This window comes from Larus michahellis, chromosome 3 (genome assembly GCF_964199755.1).
Source record: "Larus michahellis chromosome 3, bLarMic1.1, whole genome shotgun sequence".
Lineage (NCBI taxonomy): Eukaryota > Metazoa > Chordata > Aves > Charadriiformes > Laridae > Larus > Larus michahellis.
The window spans coordinates 68,187,182-68,207,163 of NC_133898.1; the positions used below are offsets into that span (position 1 = coordinate 68,187,182).

The 19,982-nt window shown below is 40.0% G+C and overlaps 1 protein-coding gene across 1 annotated transcript in view; it reads left to right on the forward strand.

Annotated features, from left to right (window-relative positions):
* Positions 1–19,982, forward strand: part of MAP3K5 (mitogen-activated protein kinase kinase kinase 5) — a 106,593-nt gene that overhangs the window by 29,770 nt on the left and 56,841 nt on the right. Inside the window, exons 2-6 of the mRNA XM_074580618.1 lie at positions 3,648–3,787; positions 6,569–6,592; positions 15,881–16,074; positions 16,344–16,512; positions 17,539–17,645. Of these exons, the coding sequence (XP_074436719.1) occupies positions 3,648–3,787; positions 6,569–6,592; positions 15,881–16,074; positions 16,344–16,512; positions 17,539–17,645 (634 nt within the window). The remainder of the gene's footprint in view (positions 1–3,647; positions 3,788–6,568; positions 6,593–15,880; positions 16,075–16,343; positions 16,513–17,538; positions 17,646–19,982) is intronic.

A 19,982-nucleotide genomic window follows, 5' to 3' on the forward strand; every position in this document is an offset into this window, starting at 1 on the left:
GTTGCAAGAATTACAGTTTTTCTGCTTCCCTGTCTCTTGCTCCTGTTTTGCACAATGTTCCTCCACACCCACCCTGCTCATTAGTCTTCTGGAGCCTGAACAGACTTCCTTTGCTGCAACATAGAAGATGTACAAGAGCATTTGGAGTGAATTGTCAGTCCCTGCTCTTCAGAGTGCTTCCTCCTGAGGGCTTAGGTGTTGAGAGGACTCTTCTCTGGTTCCCATGCTTGGTCAATTTTTGTTTTGCTTTCCTTGCAACTGAAACTGCAAATACTTGGATAAGGAGGGTTTATTCCTGTGTAACTGTAGAGATAATTCTTCCATCTTTATTGAAATACCATTTTGCCTTAAGAAATTGTATTTTCCAGTGAATGGAAAAATGTATCTTTCATTACAGCAGGCTATTAGATTAATTTCATCTGCGGGAAACAAGAGTGAGAGCCCGATAAATAGGATTCTGGCAGCATATGTATTGATGACCAAATAATTCTTGTGGGCTTAGCTAAATCCTGGCTCTTCCAAACTAGTGAGCATTTCAATATATGTTTACTTGACTTAGATTTGTATTGAAAACCATCAAGTCTTGCTCAGCTTCACTAAACTTCTAATCATATCTTGCGTAGCTGAATATAGTATTTAGCTGCTTTATAGTGCACTTGACTGTACATTTCAGGCGCTTTATAGGAATCATTACCGCTACCCTTTTCCTATGAGCTTTCATTTTATGAGCTTCTGTGTTTGACTTCTGAAGTTCTGACCAGTGCTCCATATGCTGATCCCTCCTTTGGTCAGAGGAGTTTATCTCCTGATGTTGTGAAAGAAGATAGTGAGAAATGGGTCTGTCAGATGAGCTGGTTTAGGGTATAGGACTTTTTATTGGATAGACAAAATCTGATCTCATCATGAATGAGCAAGTTCATCTTAAAACACCTAACTGCTAGAGCGAGAAGGAAAACTTCACAGAAGTTGGACCTTTTCTAAGGAAGATACTGCTTTATCAAATGAGATTATTGAGAAGGCTTGGATTTAAAAGAAGTCTTAACATGTAAAGGAAAGAGATCCTCTTTAGTTGCATAAGAAATACGAGTATCACAACAGAGTTTATACCAATTCCTTTGTGTAATTTTTCTTACAGATGTTTCCTTATTCTTGTGGCCCTTCCATCCTCTTTTTAAGTAACTCAAGGCTTTTGTTTGGGTTTTTTTTGTGTTGCTATGATAGGGATAAGACAGGACCCAAGAATATTTCTTACAGTGTGGCCCTAAGTAAGATTGTATTAAATGGATTTAACACAATCACAGAGAAGTTGTGGATGCCCCATCCCTGGAAGTGTTCAAGGCCAGGCTGGATGGGGCTTTGAGCAGCCTGGTCTAGTGGGAGTTGTCCCTGCCCATGGTAGGGCATTTGGAACTAGATGATCTTTAAGGTCCCTTCCAACCCAAACCATTCTATGATTTGGCCAGCTGATCTTGACAGTAATATATACACACACATGTATATAATTTTGTCTTTTTTAAGAGTTATTCTGTCCTTCATGGTCCTGGGAACTTGCCATTTTAACTTACGATTTCTCAAGCATTTTCTGTTTCTAACTTTGATCAGGCTCTATCACTTTATTTTTCTTTTTTAAGTAATATTTCTCTTTTAATCTTAGTTTTGCAACTCTAGTGAGAGCACGTTACCTTGCAAGATCTGAGAATTAAATTATGGCAAGTTGTGCAAATTTTCCTCCTGTTCAGTGTAACAGAAATGTACCATAGATTTACAGTTGCTCAAGGTTAGACTTCTATATGAATAAGAGTAGTTAAAAATAGAGCTTGTATTAGGGCAACATCCTAGAGAAAATAAACAAACAAGCCCTAGTCTCACCCAAACAAAATATAGTAGCAGTATCGTCACTCTTGTTTGCTTTTTGGGATGTCTCAGTTTCCTAAAATCAATGAAAGTCAGCGTAAGTATGGTCTTAGCAATGCACTGCATTTTTTATTTCAATAAAATGTATTTGATGGAATCCACACTGCAAATATTTATGTGAAATTGGACAGAGGGAGATTTTTAGAACACAAATTATGAAACTTTTAGAAAACATAATTTAATATTCGATTTTTAAGGGATTTTTTTTTTTTTTTAATACCATGTTAGTCTCCTCTCTTTTAATCTTGTTTCTTGAAGAGCCTAAGCTCTTATAGGCAAATGTTGTCTGGTCATCCCCCTGTGTGTATCTGTCCTTTCTTCAGCTTTTTCATAATTTCTAAGCCTGTAGGCCAGTTACAGTAAAGTATGACTGAAGAGCAGATGTCTCAAAGATGTTACTTTTCAACAACGTGAAGAGATAACGCGTACTGCCTTCCCAGTTGAGAGCGTGACCACGAGGCTTATCTTTCATTGAATATCTTCATTGCTGTTTTAATCATCTATGTAAATAGGCAAGATGAAAAGTTGTGGTTGGAGGTAGAATGTCTTATTAGATCAGTTAGAGTAGAGAAACTTGAGGGTATGAAAGCTTTTTGCATACAGGGCTTGTCTTGCTATCTGTTTATTTCTGTCATAAAAGCATCTGCAGGTAGGAGAAAGCAGGGAGAGATGCTGGAAACCAGGCTACTTTTTTTTTGTTCTACTATTCACAGAAGTACATTTCACTTAATTTATTTTTTTTTTTTTCTGAAAGAACAGAAAAAAATGAATTGGGTGAAAAGACAGAAGGGTGTCTGCGGGAGAGGTGGAGATGAGTAATTTTTCCTGGTTTGCTCTCTTGATCCCGCAAGCCTTTTTCAGTGGAAATATGCTGCCGGATATAATAGAAGCTTAATTATTTCTGATGACACTTGTAACTGCCTCTTATTTTACTTTTACATTGGTGTGAATCTGGGCAAGTGAAACACACGTTATAAGAGAATTTGTGGACTATATTCCTTGTTCTGTTAGCATCTGTATATGTGCTTAATTTTATTCAGGCAGGTAAAATTTATTTTGAACAGAATTTTCCAAACAATAAAATTCTTTCTTATATGGGGATTTCTATGGCTTTACATATTGACTTCTTTCCTTCTCTTCTGCTGTACCCAGTCCTTTTCTGTCTGGTCTTTCTCTATGATTCAAAATAGATCTGAATGGTAGTTTACATTGGACCTTTACTTTTGCCATTTTTTCAATTTACAGCTGTTTTCTTTCAAAGTTCTAGTACAGAATCTATATACTAGATACAGCGATGTATACATATTGCATGATTTTTTATTACATTTTGCACAGAGTGTGAAAATACATCTCAAATGTAATTTTTTTTCTTTTTTTCCATGAGGTCATCAATTAACCAAACAAATCTTGTTCTGCAAGGCACTAAATGAACTTTTTGCCTTTTCTTGATTAGCGATGTTTTACCCCTTTTTACCTGAGGAAATGAAGGTCTCATTTAAAGAAAAAAAAGGGGGGAGGAAGGAAGGAAGAAAGAAATGAGAAAAAATTAAACCACATCCTGCTGACTATATTCAAAATTCAGTTGTAACAGCTAAAATGGGGAAATCCCTCTAAATGTCTTATTTCCTACTTAAAATCTTCTTATCGAAGCAAATTGTTTGAAGAGATATGGTGTAGAAGTATTTGGCTGTCAGAAACGTGTGGCGTTGACAATTTTTCCTTTCTTTCCGCAGATATTGCTGTCGTAGAGATGAGTGATGCCTTCCGTCAGCCGTCTCTCTTCTACCACCTGGGAGTCAGGGAGAGCTTCAGCATGGCTAACAACATCATCCTCTACTGTGACACAAATGCGGAGTCTCTGCAGTCCCTGAAGGTACTTTTCGATGGAAAAACATGGTGTGTTAGGGCGGAAGTCGCAGTCGGTCCAACTCCTGAAATGGGTTGTCTGTTTTCGTAGGAAATACAGATGCTGCTTGTGGTTCACAAAAGTGTGTCAAAAATATCCTGAGGCCTGGAAAACAAGGCCACAGTGAAGCGCTGAAAAACTCAGTTTACTTTTCCCTAGAGAAAGATTTAGATGACCTTATCATGGTCAGTTAAATACCTAGGTGTTAAACGGCTTTTTATGGAAACAGAGGTCTGAGAAATTTCAGATGAGAAATGAAATAAGTGGTTTTATCATTCAAGGGAATTACTGGTGTTTGGGGTAAATTGTTACAGTAATAACAATGGTGGAGAACAGTAGTGTGTAGGGGGCGGCAAAATAATTCTTAAGTTTTAGCTCCCGTGTAAAGTTAGCAGCTTTGTGGCCAAACCTGGTGGGGCCCCAGTTGGTCTCTGGTGCGTCTGGCTGAGTTACAGCTGTTGGCATCAGGTACCTGCAGGATTGCTGTGCTGGAGATTACCATCAGGGTAGTAGAATTAGTAAAAACAAAACTTGTGCCTGGTTCTCAGGGCCACAGTTCACAGTACGGTAGGTTGGTTTAAGGCAAGATGGTGGTTTCAGATAATCTATGGGGCTGTGAATTGTATCAGCCAAGGGGTTGATACTTGCTTCCTCCTGCTAACTCTACTAAAGGCTTACCAACTTCAGTGGGGATGGGGGAGGGCAGACAACTTGGATGGCAGTCTTTTCAGTTACTTCCCCTCCCTCAGATGCATTGGCTCTGATCAGGAGGTGGTTTATGCTATTGCACTTCCATTCTAGGCATTGCTGAAAAGAAGCATTTTAGTAAGCAGCTTGGTGAGTCAGGCTGCAATCTGGGCACTGCCGCCTCTCAGGAAGGGTTTGCTTCTACTGCGTCTGGCTAGTGCAGGATATTTGGTTTTGATTCTGTACCATTATTTGCAGCTTGGCCCTCTATTGGGAGGAACATACCTGGAGTAACTCAGTTTCTTCCCCCTCTTCTTCCCTCCAGATTTTCTTGGCCAACTGGACTGCTTGCAATCCAATTATTTCCTTTCTTTTTGCAAAACAAAGAGTATCCGGATAAAAGCCCTAAAAATAAAGCTGCTAATGACAAAAGACCTATCTGTGGATTGAATTCAATTGTGCCAGTACAATGATCTACAGTATAAGCAGAGCAGAATTTCATTGTACTGAGTAAGGAGCCAAATACCCAACTCCTACTGAAAATCGCTTAGAATGAGGCACCAGGCTTCCTTGGGCAATTAAGGGAACTTTTTACTAGTTTAGGAGCTGGATTTGCAAACGGGTTGTGTGCAGGGTTCCCACTGACGTCGGTGGAAGCCCATTTCTGCGCAGGGAGACTTGGATGTCCCAGTTGCCACTGGAACAGTGCCCACTGGAAGACTGTCTTCAGTTTCCTTTAGCTTTGAGCTGGGCCCATGTTTCTGCTTTTGTCTGTTTGCAGGAAAGTCATCGAAGAGCAAGACCCTTTCTGTAATATTTAGTAACTGCCTGAAAAAAGTAGTTATGGGCGTGCCCGGGCATCTTCTGAGGCAATGTTTGTTCCTGTCTTAGGTCCAGCCATCAGACAGAGTAGAAGCAATGCGGGAGTGTCACTGCGGTTTTAACCTTGTATAGAGAAGGTGGTGAATTCAAAAACTAAAAATGATCATGAAAATGTAAGAAATGCAAAACTGCAGCACATGGTAACTGGGATACAAAGCAATGTAGGTAAAACCTTGCTGGTGGAATGTTCCTCTGTATGAAGATCCAGGTCAGGCTGGATGGGGCTTTGAGCAACCCGATCTAGTGAAGGATGTCCCTGCCTGTGCCAGGGGAGATGTTTATGTCCCACGCTTGGAAAGCTAGCAACAGTAGTGTGTGAAATATGCCCCCTCAAGAGGGGGAAGAGTGGTTTTATGGAAGCCTGACTTATGCAACGTGGAAAGTATGAGGTGCCTTCGTTTGGCACTGTGTGTGGTTTTTAATGCTGTGGTGTAGGTGAAGATGCTCAGCAGTCCCAGCAGCACGGGTGTAGCAATGCTGCCTGATAAATCTGGCAGGGTTATCAGTTGCTGCGATCAGAAATTACTGACAAATCTTCCTGAAAGCAAGGTCAGTGTCCACAAGTGGTTCACACTTGGGCTGTACCACCCACACTGGTGTGCAAGAACCAGCTTTTTCCATCCGTGTGTGCTCTAGCTTCTTGTTCTCTGAAACTTTACGTTTGAACTGTGAAGATACATTCTTTGCATCAGACTTATTAGAGCAACATGAATTTCAACCAGTTTTGGAATATTTTAAAACCTCATAGAAATACTGCACTTACCCTTCTTCACTGTTTCTTCTGCTGGCAGCAGAATGTTACTTCCTACTTTTAACTTCTCAAGTATGAGTAGATGTGTATTAACAGTCAACTTTTGGGCAGCATCCCTTTAGGAAAATTAATATAGGGAGGGGTATGTATATGTGCGCATCTGTATATACGTATATATAATACATACATATAATCCTATGTATATCTATAGGATGTATGTATTTACTTGGTTCCATAGTAATTTTGTGTCTCCTGAGACAATATTTGATTTATATTGATTTGACAGGCATAGAAAACATCTGCCAACCAGCCTTTTCCTGTCATGTGTGTGTAAATGTTAATATTAGCAAGTCATACTGATCAGATATCTTTTCTAATAGTTGTGCAGTGCTATCAACATTATTTTTTTTTCTTCTTTTTCATTCCAGGAAATTATTTGCCAGAAGAATAATGTAAGTATGATTTCTGGGTGCCTGTTGAATTCTAGGCATTCCAAACTTGTGTTCTATGTAATGTTGTTTATCTTGTTTCTACTTGAATCCTTTAACACTCTCCTACTGTATTTTGCAGAGTTAGATGCAGAATTCTGGAAATCCTAGCAGCAAATCTGTGTATATCACTTTGTTGCTAGGTTCCAGGCTCACTTTTTACCTTGCCTCCATCTATCAGTGGTATTTTCCTTGCTGCCTTTACTTGTCTGTCATATTTTTTCACATAATATTTACATCTGTCATTTTGGTTTTTTTTTTCTGTTGCCTTTTTCTGTACAGTGTTCTTTAGTGTTTTTAAAAAATACTCTATTGAAAAGGAGAGTTATTTGGAAACTGATGCTCATTTTAGAAACCCATGGCTACAGCTATGAAAATATATATATTTATAAAGAGCGAGTGTGTGTGTATTTATTTCTGGAAGTTAAGTCTTGGAGGCTGTTAGTCCCAGTGCAGCGCAGATCCCCGTAGTCTGTCTGTGACTGCCAGTCATTAAACTGTAGGTTTCTGCACCTTGGCATCCCTCTGCTTTCTGAGGTTGGCCTTGCAAATCCCCCTTCCCTTTTTCACTCCCAAGTTCAAGGGAGGCAGAGACCTGGGAGTGAGAGCACGGCTTTCTCTGTGCGGTTTGCTCTGGAGCAGCTGGGCCAGTCACGTCAGAATATATATCTGGCATGTTGAGTTGTTCTTGGCTTCCCTTCGGGACTTACTGGTAGCCATATATGCTAAGATATAATTTTATAGTGGTTAGGCAGTGGTGTGTAGATATCCTGAGGTGCTATGTGTGTGCTGTACAATTCCATGTATTTGAATAAACTTTTCTAAGGGGCGTACGAAGTATTTAATTTTAGAAATTGGTGAGGTTTTATTTCCCACAGTGTTAAAACTGCCATAAAAACTGCAGTATTCCTGGTTTTACTTTTTTATTTAACAGTGCAATTAATGGATTAAGTGCTGACTTTTCTGCTAGTATGAAACATGATTCTTTGAAAAAGATGCAGTTATCTACTATTACTGGTAGAGTTTCTAAAGATGTCTTCAAAACCAGTGCAAGCGTTGGCCCTAATGCTGCATTTTAAGATTGTGTTGTTTTTTTTTTTGGTTGGTTGGTTGGGTTTTGTTTGTTTGGTGGTTGGGGTTTTTTTATATAGAGGCTTTTTAATAGAGTTTCTGTAGAACTCTTAAAAAGTGCTTTTCAGAGACTCACAGAATGCTGTGAATGACGTGCTAGACTAAAAATCTCTCGCCTTTCTTTAATAAAAGTGTAAATGAATGTATTGCATGCTGTATTTTTGCTCTGGTGGCCCAGGATCTAGGGAGAATGACGTGTGACTAATGTAATGTCCCTGGGAGGGTAGGGGTAAGAGCTCTGTTAGCAGGAAACCAGCAGGAGATGGCTGGTAGAGTAGAATAAAGGGGACATGTTGTCATCTTGTCCTATTTTTAAGTGACAGTCCCTGAAGCTCAAGGAGAGGTATGATAACTTGGCCTTCATCTGTTTGAGAAAGGATTGTTCTGTTTTCCATTTAAATTTGGAGAGGTGGCTGTGAAACTGTCATTTAGCACTTTTAGAAATGTTTCAATGTGTGCCACAAAAAGAGTGTTCCTTGAGAGTCTCAGATGTTTTCAAGCACACCCACATAACATCTTTTCTAGGAGGAAGTATTTTCCCAGGGATTAGAACAGGGAAGTCAGTAAAACTGGCTTAGCATCTCTGCAACTGATTTTTTTTCCTCCGTTTTCCTCATTTTTTGGCATGATGTCAGCCAAATTACCTGGAAGTAGGCTTTTCATAGCGTTGGTGCATGCCTAACTATTGAATATAATTCCTGCTTCATGAAAATCGTGTTTCTTCATAAATTGTAAGACTCTTGAATAAATTGGTATGATAAAGGTGCTGGTTTTGAGAGGCTGTGGCTGTGATGCCCACCCTCACCAAAAATAGTCATACAACTGATTATGTGAAGGTTGCAAATATGAAAAAATGAAATTCACATATGAATAAACCAGGAGTTTAGTCCTGCTGTTCTAGAACTTGTTTTTTAATAGCACGCAAACATCAGCCGTAACAGGACAATGGTATCCCTGGTACCAGGGGATTAAAAAGGCCGCAAAACAAGTACGTGTGTGTGTGCATCTATATATATCTGTCTAACTGAAATGCCTTGTGTTTGCTTTTCCTGAACCTTGTATCCCTAAAACTAGTGCGGAGTGAAAAAAAAAAAAAAAAGAAAAAATCCATTACCAACTGTTTTGTTCTTTGTTCTGACTGGGTTTTTGTGCTTCCTAATAATAGTCAATAGAATGTTGCATAGCGAGGATAAGCTGCCTGGAGCCTGTCAGGGCAGAGCAGCGCAAGATAACATAGGGTCATTTCCTGTTATATGGGGTTTTATTGCTATTTAGTTGGAGCTTTTCCAAATGTTGCAGTAATACCAAAACCATACATTTTTACAGGGAGCGATACTTCGACAGGAGGGAGTTACTTTGAAAGCTTAAGTTTAGTTTTTGCTGTTATCTGATTTTTGAGGTCAGCCAAGCAGCAGAGGCATTCTGGAAATGACTGGTAAAGAGTTTCAGTCACAAGGAGATGTTGGTATAAAGGTTACTGTTTGTGGCTGTACTTTACTTGTTTTAGCTCACCAGTTTTTATTTCATCCTAATTCTCCCCGGTTTGAATCTCACCAACTTTGGAGAAAAGCTGCAGGTCAGGTTCAAAACAGCCAGTTATTCAATTTATTTTGGTTTTTTTTTTTTAAATTTCACTTCTTGCTGAATCTGAGGAAGTTTAATGTGCGTGCATTATACATATGGTTTGCAACCAACTGCAGTAAGTAACACCTGGGCGCAGTGGTCACCTTTCCCTTGGGGCTGCTTGCTCGCACCAGGTTGGGGTGACAGATAGCCTTGGGACCTGCCCAGGGTGTGAGACCATAGTCCAGCTGCTGGCCGGATGAGGAGGGCGGTGGGGAGGCCACGGGACCCATTCTGCCGGGCAGCTGCCTCGCAGGCACTTAAGCAACAGGGTTAATGTTGTATGGCTGGGGACTCCTATTAGTGTTTTCCTTTCCTGACACTCAGAGGGATGAGAGATTGTAAATGTCGCTGCTTTTCCACAGCCCTTCCGAACTGCCTCCTGTTTAAGGTGTAGCTTGGGAGACAGTTTGGTGTGGCGCTCCTTCAGCGAGAGTGGGAGAATGAGCGACCCTGGATGAGGGGTGCCAGAGGCGGCTGCAAGCTTGGACCCTCCGTTTAGGTACTGCTAAAAGACTGTAAATCCCATGGGATGTGTCTAGCTAGGGGTCTCTTTCACTGTGGAAATAGGGGGAAATATTTTTAATACTCCTCACCCAGCTGACAAATAATTTGGGGCAGTTCGATTTTTGGTATCCAAGTATGTGAGAATGCTATGTAGCAACCTTCAGTAAATATTTCGTTGATAATGACGTCTGTGGTATTTATTGTTATTTATGATACATCACTATCTCTTGCTCGTTCTTTCATTTTTTGAATTCTTTAACTCATATATTTGGCACATACTTTCCTTGAGAAAAGCTAGAACGTTTTTTCCTGTGCAGATATGATGAAAGAACCACATAGAGTGTATGATGGTTTTCAACAGGCGTTTAGGATCTGGCATGGCTGCAATAGAACCTTATTGCTGGGCATATAAAGAAAACATGTATTCCCAAAGAAAATGGGAAATGTTTAAAAGAGTAGACCCAGTCTCTGTGCTTCAGTTCATTTGAGGTGTGAGGCTTGCTTATGTTCCTTTTCAAATCAATAGCAGGGCTGTCATTTGTGTGAGTGGGATTTGAAATAAACCCAAACTGAGTCTGTATTCATTAAAACATCAGCACATGTTGATTTACTGTGTGTTTGGGGGATGGAGGGAATCGATTTAATAACTTGGTTTAGGATTTTGCCATCTGCTACATGTAACACCATGTGCAGTCAGAGAATTACCTTTAAGAAAAATCTCATGAGAAGAATTGAAAGGAGCAGATATTTCTCAGAAGAACTAGTAGCAGAAATGCAAAAAAGCTGATCTTAATTGGAGGAGAGTCGGCAGGAAGAACAGTTCCTACTGTGAGAAATACTGGCTATTTTTATTACCTCAACTGATTTTTATATTTATTTGGTTGTTTATTTTTAAAAGTTAAATGGGATGCTGACCTGAAGCTTAGGCAAGTAGATGGAATTCTGCTAGATGCTCCCATCCTTGAGTAAAACATCATGGTTTTGTTTCGGGGGATTTTTGTTTTCTTTGACACTTCTTGTCTTTGAAGGCAGCTTTCTTCTGTTGGTGGATATTTGAGTGTTAAATGATTCCAACAGAGCAGTGTTAGCGAAGAGCCTTAGGGAGCCGAGAGGGCTGCACATCACTGGCTCCCTGGGGTTTTGCAGATTTTCTCTCTCCTTTGGAAGTAAAATTCAAGATCTGAGAACTAATTGAGCAGAACTCCAATGCTCATTTGTATAGCACCGTGTCATCTTAATATGTACAACTTTCAGGGAAAAATCTTCTGTACTATGTCAGATGTATTTGTGGGGCAGAGAATAGTGATCATCTTATTGCATGATGCTCTTTCTAGGAAGACTTGGTCTCCAAACTGAATTCCCTAAAGGCTGCCCCTTTTACAAGTAACAGTTATGTATTAGAGGAGGATATTGAAAGAATTGCTGATTTATATTCTTACTACGATCATTAACATATAACTATATGCCACACATGTTTATTATCTCTTGAATACAAATAGGTGCTGTATTAATTTCTTTTCAGAAGCTGAGACAGGTTATCAAACAAGAAGGAAGTGCTTAATGTTGCAGTGACCAGTAGGTCTAGCTAGGAGCAGCGCAGTCTTCAATTCTCTAATGGTAGAGCTATTAAGACAATCACACGGCTGTATTTAAACTGAAATTGAACATGCTTTGGAATTGTTTAGTTTTGCACAGTAAGTAAAGGGAAATTAGAAAAATACAAACCAATTAAAACGTTTGCAAAAATTAATTACAAATGTCACTTTGTGGTAAGCGTTTATGGCTCCAGCCAGTACTTCTGCCTTCTGATTAGTCTGAGTGATTTGATGAAATGGTCTATGACACAGATAGTCTTTCAGAAGGTGGCCTGATGTTGCCAGGTACTGAGTGTGCTGGCCCAAAGCCTTCAAAGATACGTATGTTTGTTTCTCCGAGATATAACCAGTTCAGCTGATCTGAGAGCTCAGGCCAAGCTTACCTTATCTAATGTCCTGAGTTCTTGTGCATCAGGCTGAACCATAGTAACTATCTGCGTGCACACTCACGGCCTGTCCCAGCCCGTGGTGTTTTCAGTAATGCCTTCCAGGTTACAACTCAGGTGGCCTGCAATCACCTTGTAACTTTCATTAGTGTAATTTGAGCTTTTGAATCTCAAATAATGCAGGATTTATAATGAAAGAGGGTTGGGAAATGAAAATTCTAGCACCTGTTGTTGAGTGAAAGGGTCTATTCCACCCATTTTTGAAGCCCCGTTATGCTACTCATGTTTTTTTAAAGGGTTTTGACGTAACTGAGAATACTGCAATTGGGTTTAAGGTGTTACTCCTTCAAAAATTGCCCATTTTTCTTGAATGGCTTGATTCTGTTACTTTCATTGTACATGGTATGACAAGTCAGAGGAATGAATCAAAGGAAAACAACAATTTTGTCTTGAGTGCTCAGCAAACTTAGAATATAAAGTGAAGTCAGGAAAGAATATCAGAGGTTGTGAGATCAGAGTTGGGGGGGAGTGTTATGGGGCAGATTTTAATAGGATGGGTGGAATATGTTTAAACTTCCAAGTGGAATCATGTGCACTAAGTCAAAATGTAAAGCAGTGTGTGAGCAGATAGGAAGTGTGTGTCAGAAAGACCACCTGAGCCTTTCTGACCAAGGTTAGTGTAGCTTATATTTTGACAAAGAAAGGTGAGGAAGGAAGTAAAAGAGCTGAGACAGTGGTTGTGTAGTCTGGGAATGAGGGAAAGAAGCAAGTCATGCACTCTGCTTTGGGGAAAAGGGTTTAGAGCTGTCTGACAGTGGAGCAGCTCCTCAGCTGCTGCCCCCACAGCCTGGTCCTCTTGGTCTCCCATCCCAATCGTTGCCCAAATGCAGTCGGGCTTGGGCTCTTTGTAGTTAGAATTTGTGATGATGATAAAATATGTTTCTCCACAGTGGGAGACAGACTTCATTATACAAAAGCGGTCTTGCTGTCATTGTTATCTTATCTTTCTTCCACCACCACCTTTAGTAAATAATATATAACTTCTGATTGTAGGTGGTTTGGTTTTTTTCTTTTGTCGCCAGTGCTTCTGCGTGTCTGCCTTTGTCAGGTTCAGCTGTTAAATATCTAATGTATTCTTTAGCTAGGAAAGTGAAATCGAGGTAACTATTTCTTAACTTTACTGCATGTGGGTTTTTTTTCTATTTTTTTTTTAAAAGCCTGCTTCCTAAGGAAATGAAAGTTAAAAGCTTGTACTGTTTTTTCATCCTCCACCCTCTTTCTGTATCTGCCTGTTTGTCTGATGAATTTCAACCAAACTGGAGAGGTTTCAGAGATACAGAGCTCCCCACAAAACATAACTGTCTAGCTTAAGTTAACAATCAAATTAATGCCCTGGCTGAGGGAAAGGCCACTGTGTTCCCACACTACTTGCCACCAAGGATCAAGATGAGACAATTCCCTGAGAACCCTGGGGTCCTTCTGAACAACTGTAAACTAATTTTATTTTCGTCTGTTTTCTTCCCATGTTTGCCAGTGGTTTCTCCTGTCTTTTACCATTAAGTTCTTCCTTTTCCACCACTCCCAAAGGCTACTGGGTCTGCCTGTCTTCTATAGCAGGCTCTATAATATAATCTGCTTTTCCCCCCCACCTCAGGTAACAGGAAAAATGCATGTAAACTAATTTTTTCTGGCTCTCTTGTTCCACTGAAATAGATGTTGCGCTGAACAGATGCACGTTCCTACAGAAGGTGCACTTGGGATCAGTTTGTAAGAGCTCTTGCTCAGTAATGGACTCAGGCACTTGGCCTCTGCAGGAAGGGTAGTTTTCCTGCTCGAAGGATTACTTATGAAGACTTCAGGACTGTTTCTGTAGGTGCCCTGGCCATTATGCCGGGATAAACTTAGGGTTCTGTGGATTTGAAAAGCTGGTAACATCCTTTTTCGGAGCCGATTTTTTTTAATTAAGACTCGAGCTTTGGAAACAGTGTGCCAGAGGTCTGAGCAGGCCTTCCTGCAAGCAGTCTTGAATTTATTTTTAATGTACTGAATAAACATTAGGAAGTAAAATGCTTGCCCCAGGATTTCTGTAGCTACTTCACCCTTTCTCTTGGCTCCTACTTCCCAACCTTTTTCTCCTTTATTTAAAAAAGGCAAGTTGGAGAATAGTCTGCCTATGCTTAATAGTGGCTCCTGTGCCAGTCACTGCCCACCTTTGTCCTGTAATTGCTGAAACCAGTTCCAGCAAATTCATAATTTCCTCTCTGCTTTTTACTGTGGGGCCTGATAGGTTTCAGTAGGGTCAAGGGTTCATCCGTTCGCTCTTGAAAGTGTGTGATCGCCTTACATGCTAGCATATTCCTGAGCAGAAGTGTCCATTCAGTTCTCCATTGTAAAGACGAGCAGTTTGGGGTTCTAGCATCACACTCCTTAATTGCTTGTTAAAAATATTGTCATACACTTCTCAGTTCTCAAGTTTCCTTTGTAATTGCTACGCTCACGCACAGAAAAATGTGTCCTAGCTATTCAGCTGTAATAATTTACAGTTGTTGGGGGAGGAAGGCTAAATTCATCCTTGTGCAAGTCTGCATATGCAGTAATCTCCAACCGAGTTCTGGGTTAGTTGAGCTCAGTGGACCTCATGTAAATGCCTGCATCAATTACTTTTAAATTTTACACAGTTTGTCTATACCCCTCAGAAGTGGGGATGGCATTGCCTTTATAGCGAGGTCTTATAGTGTCATAGTGTGATAAGTATAATTAAAAAATAAAAAAAAGCAATTCCTGTACTATTCATAGTCAATCTCTGATCTGTACACAAACATATGTTTACTGACATATCTGTACTCATACATTTATATAGACTAGAGTACCTCAATCCTTCCATGTTTTTAAAATCTAATAATGCATGTTAAAATGCATGTTTTAAGCACACAGCTTGAGAACTATTCAGTCACTGATTTCTCAATGCATGGAGCTCAGCTTGTCAGGAGAGTCTCTGAGGTGACGTTCTCATTGCTGTGTTGTCTTCTGGGAGAGCAGAAGAAGCTGACCAGAAAGTAATTAACTTCGGAAGTGATTTAGGGGCTCTCAAGAATTGCTTCTTAGGGCTTTTCTTCGTGGGCTGCTGGCTACTTCAGAGTGGACTCTGAGCTTTGAAAACCAAACAGCACAACTCCTGATTTTGATGGTGTGCTGTCTCATAGTTAAGACCCTTCAGAACCACAAATATCCAGCAAGCTTTCTATGTGCATAAATTTGTACTCACACACATACCACCAGACATCTTGCCTCCCTCTTTCCAGGAAGATAAATGATTTTTTTTTTTTTTTTTTTTTTTGCAAAGTATCTCTCATACATTGATATATAGAAATCAATACAGTTCGGCAATGCTAAGACATTCCATAAGTGATTATTCTGAAATAAGTGTGGTTTTAAGTCCCACTGGCCAGGTAGGTTTGCTATGTGGCAGGGAATTTAATTTGTTTTTGTTATGCTAAACTATTTGAGTTCATATGAGGATTAGTTTTCCTCTACAGTTTTCCTGTTGTGAGGCACCTAGCTTGTTGTTACTGTTTTCAACATCTGTGAGCCTAACTATACTAAATTGCAGAGTGCTTGCTCTCTTCTGAACATCCGTCACCTTGAAAAGAGTGTACGTCACCTTCACTTGAGTCCACCTGCTGCCTTGGGGTGACTGGGGTGTGCCCTCAAAAAGGTTTCGCTGTTGAGCCAATGGCTATTTCGAGGTCAACGTGATGCTTCTGAAAAGACTCATCTTACAAGAAGCGGTTCAGGAATCTGAAAGAATACGTTTCAGATGTAGATCATATTTGAGATGAAAACTGAATTTACGTAGGCTTCATCAGTAAAATCTTGGTTTGGCTGAAGTAAGCAGCGGATCTCCCTTTGACTTTAACGGGTGAAGTTCTGCAGATAGTATATGCAATTGTTTTATGCTTAGGCTTGTCAAGCCATAACTGCCCTAAATATTGGCCCTTGTTTCCCTACAGATGTGCACTGGTAACTACATATTTGTCCCTTATATGATAACTCCACATAACAAGGTGTACTGCTGTGATAGCAGTTTTATGAAGGGACTAACAGAACTGATGCAGCCCAGTTTTGAGTCTCTGCTTGGGCCGATATGCTTACCTCTGGTGGATCGATTTATTCAGCTCTTGAAGGTGGCACAGGCCAGTTCAAGGTGAGTTGTCTTTTTGTACCCCTGTGTAAAATTCATATGTTCCTGCTGGCAATATAAATGTCAGACTCTTGCTTCAGGGCGATGCCATGTTTTGCCTTCGGTTGAGTCAAATCGATAATGAATCATTTGGCTTGACCAAATCTCTCCACTGACACTGCTCTATCAATAAATGTGTGTTCCACATACACGTTGTGGGTGAGCTGCAGGGTCAGAAAAACAAATGCGAGGGACCTGTTCCAGATTGCTGACATGAAGTTGTTCCTCTCCAGCCAGTATTTCCGGGAATCCATTCTGAACGACATCAGGAAGGCCCGTACCCTCTACACGGGCAAAGAGCTTGCAGCAGAGCTGGCAAGGATTCGACAGCGGGTGGATAATGTTGAAGTCTTGTCTGCTGACATTGTCATAAACTTGCTGCTGTCCTACAGAGACATCCAGGTACGAATACAGTGCTCTAAGGTCATCTTAAACATAGTAAATTAAATCACATTCTCAGTGAAAGTTTTAGTGTATTTTGCACAGATCTGCCAACAAACTATGTGAATAATGCATGCTAGTAAAAATCTTCTACAGTATCTTCACTGGTGCTTTTTACTTTAATTTGTAATTACACTGCTTATAGTGTGCATTTACATAGCAGAAAAGTGGTGTTATTTTATAGCAGCACCTAAAACGTGCACAACATATAATAACTGTTCTCTGTCTCAGCATTACTATGTGATGAACTGCCCGTAAAGGCTATGGTAGCATTCTGCTATTGACATGTATATGTATTATTTGTCACCATGCTTGTGACATTTCTCATGGAAACATAGCATTTTCATATGCATTTCAGCTTCTGGAATGGTGATAGTAATTACTTATTTTGTTATACATAATTTCAACTATTGCTCCTTAAAGATTTTGAAGTGGTTTGGTTTTGGTTTTCTTTGGGATTGTTTTTTGGTTGTGTTTTTGGTTTTTTTGGTTGTTTGGTTTTTGTTTTGTTTTGTTTTTTTTTTTTTTTTTTAATATATCAGTGAGTAAGCTACTTTAAAAATTGTGATATTGAGAGACTTTCTAATTTTGTTTTTGTGTCTCATGCCTACTTCAGAGTTTTGGGATGCCTTAATTCAGAGGCAGTTAGCATTGTAATGTCTGTACAATATGAACTCTGATACGTGTTCAGCCCCTGAAGCTAACTTTCATCATGAAATAGATGTACTAAAACTTCCGTGGGTCCACACTGAAGCAGTACGGGAGACCAAAATTGTGTTTCCCTGCTAAATACTGTGCATGTTCACATTTCTGATGAGTGCCAGCCTATTTACGGTTTGAGACTGAAGAAACTGAAATCCATAAAACTTTCAATGAACCGAAAATACTTCTTAGTATGAAATGAGAGGTGCTTAGTTCAAAGAGGAGTTTATATAGGCATACCTCAGTATAGGCACCTAAAACTTCATTATTCCCTTCTTTTGGAAGGATTACGATTCCATTGTGAAACTGGTGAAAACTTTAGAAAAACTGCCTACTTTTGACTTGGCTTCCCACCACCATGTGAGGCTTCATTATGCATTTGCTCTGAACAGGTAAGAATCTACCCTTCCTTCTCCTGTTGAACATTAAATCAGAACTTGGAGTTTAAACAAGTTATTTAGACCTCAAGGTCACCATTTGCTAAAAAAAGTCACCTTTGAAAACAGGATTTGGCTAGTTCACTGGGGCACTGAAAAACCTGCAAGACTACAATATCATCTTTTCAGGAAGATCCTTATACTTCATTGGTTCTACTGGGGCTTCTTGCAGACTGAAAGGTCTGTTTTTATAGATGTGACTGTAAGATCTAGCCTTTGAGGGTTTCTGTCATACGAAAGGTCTACACAGTACCTCCATAGGAGTTCAGATCAGATTTTCCTCTCTCTTGCTTCTCTGCATCGTGCCTTCAACTGGAATCCATGACAGCCATGAAAATGTTCGTGCTTCAGTGTATGCCAAGAAAGAATTACTTGGGCTAATTGTAGCTTTCTCCTTGGTGGGAATATACAGGATGTTTCCTGAGCTAAGGCATGTCTGGAATACTCTGCAGATCTGAATGTTTATTGTGGAAGACACTGTCTGTCTTGCTTCTAATCCAGGTCACTAGTACGGAAGGATGGAGCGGCTCAATTAGTCAGGATTAGTCTGACCTAAATCCAGAAAGTGTGTGAGGGCACTGATGATGGAGGAGTAAGTAGAAAGAAGCATAGGGACCTCTATCTCTGGAGACCGGCAAGGTGTAAATGGCTCATATTACAACACATTATGCCTTACCGGTTTTGTTCTCATTAAGTTCAGCTAGCTATTGGTTTGATCTGGATTAGTGGTAGTTGATACAAGATGTGGAATAGTTATCCACCTGAAACTCCGTTCTGACAATTGCCCTTCTGTTATGGAAGTCAGCCGAAAAACATAAAGCTGCAGACTTACCCTTGTTGCTTTACTTACGTGGTCAATATGAGAAGAGAAAACAAAAGGAAGCAAACCTTCAACAACTGGGCAAGTGATCAATTGGCAGGGGAACCAAAATAACACAGAGCTGAAGGAGCCTGTTACTTGCTCAGCCAGGAGCACTTGATTTCTCTCGGGACCTGGGACTGGGAGCACTTGTCCCTCTCAAATGAGTGCACCAGCCTTGCTGTGCCATTCTAGAAGTACTTGAGGAGCCCACTGCGGCTCTCTAGTCTGAGGGGACTTTTCTGAATTTGTTAGAACTTGACTGGTCTGAAGGTTGGGAAGAGACAGCACTGAGTTTCACTTTGTATTTCTCATCAGGGTGAGACACCAATAGAGGTTGGCCCAGCATGTAGGCTTGCACACTCTATTTGGTCTTTTTGCTCAGGGAAGCGGTTTACACTGTCTGCTTAAACAAGTGCTGTTGCTCTGTTTTCTTCATTATTTTTGTTATGATGTAAGTACTTCTTCATCCTGTGTTACCCATTGTGTTTGACTTAAACCTTTTCTTCCACATCGCGCCCTCATGGAGCTGCACAGAGGAGCTCAGAGCTCACGAGCTCAGGTATCACTTAGAGGACACGTGCTCTGATCTCTCAGGTTTGACACTGACACTGCCTCTGCAGATGCATCAAAACTTTGATATGTTCTGGTAGAGGAGGAAGAAAAATCTCTATTACTGAAACTCTGATCAAGTAGTAGTGTCTGCTTTAATATGGCAGTGGCTTTTGATGTGTTTTTTTTTTTCTGTCCGACACAGCCTTGTCTTGCAGCCTTCTTCAGTGCAAAGCTTGCAAGCCAGATACAAAACCATTTTTATATATTCCCCTCAATTCAAATTGTAGCCACTCAAATATTACAAGCAATTTCTCTGAAAGAATATAATATTCTCCCAAACCACTGGAGAATAGTTTTTGCTGAGAAAGAAGTCATTTGCTTGTTCAGTACACAAATACATAAAAAATTCTAAAGTCTTGATACTAAATGATGTATGTATCCAAACTGTGAGTCACCAGAAAGTGTCTAATGCTTGCAATTATGTGGTTTATTTGTCTGAAGTACTTTCATTAATTTTACCTTATTGGCTTCACTTCCTAACCTTCCCTATCATGGGAATTCAGACTGGTTTGTGCTTTTGGGGCTTTTTTGCTTCACATTCAAAATGTATATTTAAAAAAAACAATCACAAACACAAGACAGAATCTTTTTTCCTTTAAAGCATGAATTACTATGAAAGAAACATTAGCTATGAAACAGAGGTTCATATCTCCCTGGTTTGTAAGAAAGTAACACAGGATCTTTCTGAAAAATGCTCTTGAGGCTCTTGTTGCTGTTGGTAGTGCTTTGCTCTAGCTGGTGCTTCATGAGAGAGAGAGAAAACATGTTTGGGGCTTTTATAAAGGTGTCCCTTGATATTAAGAAAAGAAAAAAAAGAA